Below are 8946 nucleotides of genomic sequence, written 5' to 3'. Positions count from 1 at the left end.
TATATATAGTACGGCGCCTTGTCAAAGGCACAGATTACTATCTAACTTTAAAGCTTTATCATCAAAATATTTCATTTCAGCTTTGACTGACCGAAATGGCAGGTTATTAAAACCCACCTACATATATAATATGTCATATTCCACCTATACGTTGATAGTGAAACAAAGAATTCAGGCCCTCGCACTACACGATACTTCAGTCAGCATCGATAATTGGTAGAACCTATACAACTGATTGCATAAAATGGGAACATACGTACATAATGCTTTATTTTGTTTGCTCTCTGCCAAATCCTCTTATCTGAATCCACAAGAAAGTTTCTCAGATTTAGGTTCTCTGCAGGCCATAATACTGAACAGAGCTGGAAGACCACATGTTCGTATATGTTTTACAGGTTATTTAAATAAATGGTTAATGAACCAGCTCTACTAACAAGAATATCAGTGCTGTCAAAATAGTTCTGCCAATACGGTCGGATCTTGCGTTGGCCTCCAATGTCCCACACCACAAGTTTGAATCCTTGCGTGGTCACGCTTTTGATGTTGAAACCCTGAAACGTATAAACGATATACGTAAGGGGCATAGAAACATGATAAAATGTTAATTATATAAGACGTCTAAAAACTCGGATTACTTAATCTATGATGACCAGAATAGGAAAGCACGATAGATGAAATCGACAAATATTAAAAATACATAAGATTATGGCATGCACGTTTGCTGAAATAAAGCTATTCAAATAAGTCGATACGTTCCGTTGACGTTTCATTGCAAACGCGTTACATAGCTCAATGAACATGTAGCCTAGCAAACATTAAGCGTACGCCTATGGAAGAAGAGGACTAAACAAAGAATCAATCGTGTGGAATAACTGGAAATACCGCCCGCGAAACGAGGTCTCAATTTTAATTTGTTATTGATAATTTTAAGCTGTGTTGAATATATAGGCGTAGGGTGCTCTGTCTTTAACATAAAAGTGGCCTTCCCTAACTAGAAAATCTGTTAAGGCCTGTAGGCGTTTTGAGTGGCCCACCCCTAAGCGGTGAATGGGCACAAGCGGTGGCCGTCTTTACAAGACGGATGCTGTGCTGCATTCGACATTTACATACTTGACAAGTATAAGAGGCCACATCATGATACGGGATGCTGGCGCTCTTCGCCTGAAAAGTACTCGGGATGGATGGCACAGTCTTGCCGTGTGACAAGTAATCGAATAGCGAAACATGTAATCAAACGACATCATAGCTACATAGCAAAGACGTGGTTCTAACAATGATGCTTTCTAATGACTATGTGGCAATATTTTTTTGCGATTATCGCTCAATGACGGTTTAACATGTTTGCAAGCAAAACTCGACAGCCCAAATGTTCGATTCCGAGTGTAAACATAGCTCGTCTCGGGTCGGGAAGTAGCCATCTGATGGGATGGCTAATGGCGGGTAGAGTCCTAAACACGCAGCTAGTAATGGTCTAATGTATATGGCTAGAGTTTTAATTACGAAGCTCTTTCTTTTAATTAAGTTAAGAAAGAAAATCTGTTATTGATGTAGTAGTGGCTTTGCTTTCGAAGCGCCATCAATTTATGGCGTACTCTCTTGCAACTTCTTATAGGCAACATAGATAATGAGATATTGATGATCTGCAAAACGTAGCTGCCAGTTGTTAAACGATTCGTATCAGCTCAAGATAGGTTAGCACATTGAAAAGTAGAAAGATATAAAGGCTCTTCGCCAGGAAAAGCTATCACCTTACTTGGGTTTTTTTTTTTGTTGTTTCCTAGGCCCTTCTATAGTTTCACAGCGTATAAACGGGCTAACGTGTGTCTGTAAGAGGAGCCTAATCAGTGACCTTAATTGAGAGGCGCTTCTGCAGCTTCAGTTGAGTCGTCCGTGAATTACTGAACTGTCCTATCTGATAAGTCATTTCGGTTGCAAAAGACAATTTGCCTAAAAGCAAGCTCTTACACATAGCCAGGCAATAACAGTGTCGTATACGTGTGTGAGAAACGCAGTCACGAAACGAATACTCGGCCTTCTTCGTATGTAACATGCACTTCACGACTGTACGGCGTTCTCCGCTAGAGCGTGTTGCTAGCAAGCAGCAAATAAGTGCGCCACGACGTGTCCATGATACACGGCCCAAGTCGCTAGATCTATATGTCATTAATCAATTATTCTCTCTCAAGGTCACACATCTTAGGGTAGACGGCCCCGGTCTCTCCTTCATTATAGTTCGGTGCCGTTAGTGTCGCACTTTGAAGTGTGCATAGTTAAGCGATTGTACATGTGTAAACGTGAATCGCTTCAGAATACGTATGGATTATCGCTTTTTTATAATCTACATTATTAATAACTTGATCCTCTCCCAGTCTCTCATGACCCACCTTTACATGACGGCTGCGGATTTTCACCAAATTGAGCACAACATGCTAACTACGTTCAAAACAATATTCGGTACAAATACACGGACAACTAGTTGAGGCTTTTACCGACGTACTTATAGTACTGTACAGTTCTCCTTTGTATGCTTCGTTTGAAGATCTAATATTGATCTTGGGTTTATACTTTACGATGCGAGAGAAACCATGGCACAGAATGCCAAAAAAATATTCTGAAAAGCACAAACGCTTTCGTTCGCCAAGCAAGTGCTATGTCTTACATAAGAAAGCCACAACCACAGTATAAGCAATGTGTTATATCCTAAAAGTCGAATCAATATAACTCATTGTAGCAATCGTTTCGCAACCACTGGAACCGACACATGTAACTGCAGCCATCATGTTGGCTTCAGTAGGCGAGCGAGCAGAGCAAATGTCATACGAAAGTTTAAGTTTTTAAAGCCGCAATTGTGCAAGGTATTTTCAAGTATCTGGTTCCCTATTCGCGAGGGCATTATGACCCTATGTATGTGAACAGGTACCATAACTTCGTACGTAATGCTTCTCCATGACGTCTTTTACGCGCTGTGCTATATTAAACGCAAATTCATAGTTTTGCTATTATATATATTCGTGATTTACGGTATAAAAGTTTAGACTGGTTGCCTGTGAGAAAGGAAACTGCTACCATTAGGACCGTGTATTTTCTTGCCGTCACATAGTGGTCCCGGTACACTCGGTAGTTTAATTCATTTGTATTAATTATCCCGTACTTTGTGCTGTAATTGCCTATTATGAAAAGCTGTTCCACGCCGTATATGGTTGTTTAATTAACGGTGAGAAATTGTGGCTATGCTTGCGGGACTGTCGAGTAGGGACAACTTATGCCAAAGGGACAAATGGAACAGAAAAATTACTGCATACCCAATAAACATATCATACATTACGTATGCCATGAGTCTGCATGCTACAAATTCGACAGTTTATCAAGTAAGCAAATTAGAAAGTTTAAGTTACAAAAGCATTATTATACATCAAGTAGCACCTATTGTCCTCTTCAAGTAAGCCTCGATAGAAAGACACAGATCAATTAACGATAGCCACGGCCTCTTCGTTAAGGATGCCAAAGATGAATTAAATCTAAGAGAATCGCCCCATTCATAGCAGGTCGACTTGATAATAAGCAATCAACTTTCGCGAATTCACCTACCTATACCTGACCAGAGCTTTTGGCTAGTGCCATTAGAGATCATGTAAAGTCTGATAGAAACGTATCCGCTCCATATACATAGTCTAGAGACTGTTATACAACTTTAAATTAGCTGGTCCAACCAGCATGACACGTACGGCGCAGCATGGATTCAAAGCGTCGGACCGCTGGACCAAGCCGTAGCGACGCAGCGTGTGAACACGGAATGGCCATCATCTGTAGGGGGGTAAGGGTGGTGTCCAGTGCAAATGGCAGAACAGCTACGCATTTTGATCGCAAGCTAAAAGAAATGTCTGAACGGTATGCTCGACATTCTATTATTGTTCACTCTTATTGCATAGAGATATATATTAGGTATTATTAGGTTAGGGCACCTAAATCGAGGCTTTCCGAATTGCTCTCTCTAACACTGCATCTAGATAGAAACAGAGATTTGAAAAATCTTTTTATATGCGCTAGAGGTATCATTCCTAACAGTCATGCTTGTTCCCAATAATTACCATTGCTTGAACATGTTTGCGTTCTTAAGCAGCCATCTTGCCATTAATTGTCTTGTATAGGCCAGTGTACCATCTTGAAGGAAAAAGACGTTCTTCTATCCACGATTGCACAGCAGTTCGTAGAATATGCAAATAAACTTCTTTTTTGATGGAGGACGTTTAGCGGTGTAACGTCCTTTTCACCGGATGCCAAACTTGGAACTTGCAAATTTGCTTTTACCCACTATAGGCGCATATTATTCCTCATATTTACTCCTGTGGACTAAAAAATGACTACGAAAAGCAAATGCCGAGCAAGCATTTACCACGAAATCATCCCGCATAATATTGCCTATATGTTGGAGCAGATCCGCGTAGGGGCTGGCGGCCGTTAAACAGGCCATTTTATGAGTAGGTCAAATCAAGCAAATTAAAAAGGAAAAGCTGTGTCTCTGCATGATTTGCCTAGCACAGAGTCGTATAGATGTCGTATCTAATCTTCCTTCTCTTTTTGCGAATACACCGTCCAACAATCTCGAAACAATCTCGACAGTCGAAATACATTGTCTGTTAACAAAACTTGAATATAAGCTAATATTAATCGTATTACTTCCATGTCAGAAGGGCATATTTCATCGACCTTAGAGGTAGAGAAAATCCCCCTAAGGTCACACATATATGAATATTACTTCTATTGCTGATAGGACTAGATTTGCACACTATTTACGAAAACAGATTCTAGAGTTTTCTTTCAAATTGTTGAAAATATAGTTAACTTGCTTTGAGAGCGTTATATTGCACGGAACACGCTATGAGGTGTATTCGTAATACCCGTTGAGACAATCGAGTCTTAGGATAGATGACTAAGAGTAAAACTGAGGTTAGACAGTAAAACTTTAGCGCAGAATTTCTCTAAAAAACAGTCGATCTTACGGAGGCATGCAATCCTTTATGAGATGGAAACAGACATATATTTCACTATGTGAGCAACGTATATTTACTTGTGTGGGCGTAATGTGTGTAATATCTTCGGATGCAATCTTTTTAAGAATCGTCGTCTTCCCAGCGTTGTCAAGTCCAAGTAATAGGACACGTAGCTCCTTGTCAGGCGAAGCCTTCAGCTTCCGTAACAACGCCAGCAGGCCCTGCAATGGCACAAAAGAGACAAAAACAATAATTATAAGGGTGCGCTCCGCAAAAGCTATTAACACTCGATCGGGCTAAAAGCAACACCCGCCATCACTTAAATTTTTTCCCAAAATTGGCCGTCTTCAGAGTAATGTTGCTTTATACTAATCGAGCCCCTGGCGTTACGCTTCCGTCGAGCATAATACGAAAAACCACATGAAAAAACAATAGTTAATAGCATATATGTTGAATGGCTGCAGAACCTGCTAAGGCTATGCTACATATCGTTTCTGTAACCGTGGGCAATAAGAAGAGAGAACCACTCATCCATCACGATTAACAAAAATCTGAAGAGCGAGCTACGTATCGAAGAAGGAAGATTGTTGAGTACTTCTATGTTAACAAATCGCAATAGACTTCTAAAAAGATAGTGAATCGATCATAAATTTTCCCCCCACAACCAGCGATTTTGATGCAGTAAGTGCTAGTGATCTATAGGTCTTCTTTTTACAGTTTTCCAAAACTTGCCAAATACGAATAGTCTGCTCAAAGTGGATCACCATCTTAAGTTACCTTCTTTTTTCCTAAAAGTTTTTTCTAAAAATTTTAAGTTTCCTTCTTTCACTAGCAGCGTTGTCATAGGAGTACTATTTAGATAGTATTCCTTTTCTATATATATATATATATATATATATAAACTTTGGTAAGTTGGCTATATTTTCCTAGCTTTAGCTACAGGCTTGGCACCATATTGACCTTTCAATATTTGGCCCGAAAAAGCCACGTCTCCTTTACTCTGATAAACTAAATATATTTTGATCCCCAAATAACGGTGTCTATTTTATGGGCTTTATTCCTGGGAGCAGTAGGAATAGAATTCAAGAACGATTTAGAGAGGCAGAAAAAGACTGACACACAATTCCTGTTAGTGCTTCGTCCTGAGCTGCGTTTCTACTGCTATGTCATTATATTTTGCCTGTCCATTTACTCGATGCCTCCATAGTTAATATTGGTTAAATTATTGGTTAAATACGCATTCATTTCCGTATGAAGTGTCTATACACCCTTGGTACAAACTCCGCTCTCCCGCTGCAGCTCTATATGTATAAACAATGTATTTATATAGAATTAATAGCTTCGAGCCGTATTGGCTAGCCCAATCGATATATGATGAAAGTTCTACGTCCTACAGTTGCAGAACTATGCTAAACAAGCCGAAACTCCTGCGCCCTCGTCATCTCGTGGCTAAAGCTTATAGAATGTATTTTTCCGTGTGGATAGACGGCTGCCGTTATTGTTCCTACTAACAATTTGAATGTTTCACTAAGTTAACGGTTACTATATGGTTGGTTTGCGTTTTCTGCTATACCCTGAAAGTATCGCTATAGTACTGCAGCCGTAATTGTTCTGCACTATAAAAAATATGCTAGAAGACGATTTTTTTTCAAAGAACAAAAAAGTAAAATTAAGCCGTTTTTGTATTCGTGAAGCTGCAACTACAATGATTTAACAAAGTTGACAACTGAGTTTTCCATATAACTTGCGTGTAAAACCAATTGGTTTAGATGGTTTAAACGGCTGTATAAAAAAAAAAATTTAAAAAAAAAATAGTTTCCTCAAGAGATGATCATGTTTGTTGCATTGCATAGCACCGTAACGGCATAAATGAGCTTTTCTACCATTTCCATAGTGTATCATCTTAAGGAGAGAAATTGGTAGCAATTTTTTAGAGGATAAAAGCTGTTCGTCCAGGGGCTTGTTTCGAACTTGTTTTTTTTCGTCTGCTATTACAGCCATCCGACAGCCATTACAGTTTTCGAAATTATCTTTTTTCTATCTGCACTCTGTGTTATTCGAGCATCTTGTGTTCGTACCGTTTGATTGCATTGGAAAGATATTTTCAAATATGTTATAATTATGGTACGCCTTAGACAACCAATGACGTGTGGTAGCAGCTGTAGATCATTACATCAAGTATGCAAATATTCAATTTTATATCAGTGTCTGAGCCGTTGTGTTTCTGATATAGCGGAGTTTCTAGTTATACGAATCGATCAAATGCAGGTAAAATCCTATATAATTTGAGATTTAATTAAATGTGGAGAATCCGAGACTGTGATACGCATTCAATTGAAAGTGCTCAGGGTTGGGCAGCATATTTCACGCGTTACGGTTCGCGTAACTCAATGGCCATAAAAAAAAAAAGGACATTTTTTCAATGAGTAGCCTGCTACCGCACACAGTTCTCTAGAAAATAACTAAAATCTGACTAAACGAGCTATTTCATGTTATTCTCTATTAGCACTAACTCTTTGAAAGGCCAAAGACCACAAGTTTTTACGTGCAATTGCGTTGAACAAAGGCACACTTTGATGATACCGATACTCCCAATACAGATTTCATTTGTCCAGCTATTTTCTATGAAGCTTCATCGATAATCACCTGCGGCCGGCACGTATCGACCATTGCATGGCATCTTCCTGACTAGGCCATTTTATTATCTGATGAGAACAGCTGCCGACGCGTTTCAAGTTGCTGTTTACATTAGACATGGTCCTTTGTAATCGTGCCTTGCGGTAAGGTTTTGCCGTGCACATCTTGGATTTGAGCCTCATAGGTGTTTAGCGTTCAGCATCTAAGCGTACAGCATACGCATGTCTCAGAAAAAGTGTGTAACTATATATTTGCTACAATTGATTTTCCCTATAGTCTACCATGGCTGCTGTATGACGATTTATTTTAATAAAGACACTTCTTTCATTTTTATTGTGAACCGACGCTTCCCGATAGACGTCAAGTCACCCAAGCACTAATAAAACATCACGCGTCATTACCGTTAGTACTGAAATTATTTCGATCATATCGTGTACCATTTTAGAAGGAAGAACGAATTCGGACAAGAATTAATGCCAATCACTAGAATCAACTCTGTCGCTGGGAATAATTCGCCGTCGCCGTAATATGCGCTCCTGTCTCACGCTTCACGCGTTGAACTAGCAGACGATTGGACACAATTCAATTCGACAGTCACCGGTATACATTTCGTCAACGTACTACGACCAGTAGATGTTGCAAAAAACCATTTACGACCACGACGAAAGCACAATTCACGACTACGCTTAGCTCATTTTCTTCTTACAGCCTCATGTGAGCCTACCGTTTGGCCGTATGGTCTATACCTATTTGTGCGTCTGTCTGTGTATGCGGATAATGATCGCGTAGAGCATATTGTGCCAGCGATGTTGTGCTATGTTGCCATAGAGACGAGAACAGCGACTCCGTCCGCTGTTGTCGGCCGCTGCAACCGTTCTTATATTAGAGCTGCAGTTAGCTCGCGGTGGGGCAAAGCGAGAGTGAGAGAAAGAAGCAAAACAAAGTCCCAACGTTTTCTGATGCTTACTAGGCGCTGCCAAGTCTTAGGTGAGCATTGAGCGGCAATACTCTGACCCCCCTAGACTGGGCGTCACCCATGGCCAAGCCAGTCAGCCCGCCCGCCAAGCTTCCTGACCCTTGGTAGGTCGATTTGCGGGACAAAAACAACCCATGATTCCTGTTTACATGCCCTTCGCCATACCATATAAAGAGGTTCCTGGTTGATCTCCGCTCAGCTTAGAAATCTAGCTTTGTCGATGACAAGTGTAGAGAAATTTGAAGGAAAATAAGTAGAGCATGAGGGTGTTTTGCTAGGTCGACAACAATACAATGACTAATGATTCAAGCCGTGTCAGCACTGTAAACAAACCTCAGCAAT

General features: G+C 40.2%; 1 protein-coding gene across 2 annotated transcripts; it reads right to left on the bottom strand.

Annotated features, from left to right (window-relative positions):
• Positions 1 to 434: 434 nt before the first annotated feature.
• Positions 435 to 8391, bottom strand: LOC111259536 (ADP-ribosylation factor-like protein 3; the record flags this gene model as incomplete). Of its 2 annotated transcripts, none has more annotated exon segments than XM_022831627.2 (3): positions 435 to 551; positions 5069 to 5212; positions 8066 to 8391. In XM_022831627.2, coding segments are annotated over 3 exon segments (264 nt in total), but the record flags the coding sequence as incomplete, so codon positions are not given.
• Between the last annotated feature and the right edge of the window lie 555 nt (positions 8392 to 8946).

Source organism: Varroa jacobsoni, unplaced genomic scaffold (genome assembly GCF_002532875.2).
Source record: "Varroa jacobsoni isolate VJ856 unplaced genomic scaffold, vjacob_1.0 scaffold_342, whole genome shotgun sequence".
Lineage (NCBI taxonomy): Eukaryota > Metazoa > Arthropoda > Arachnida > Mesostigmata > Varroidae > Varroa > Varroa jacobsoni.
Note: the sequence above shows the minus strand (reverse complement) of the source record. Positions and strands in the feature narration are given on the sequence as shown.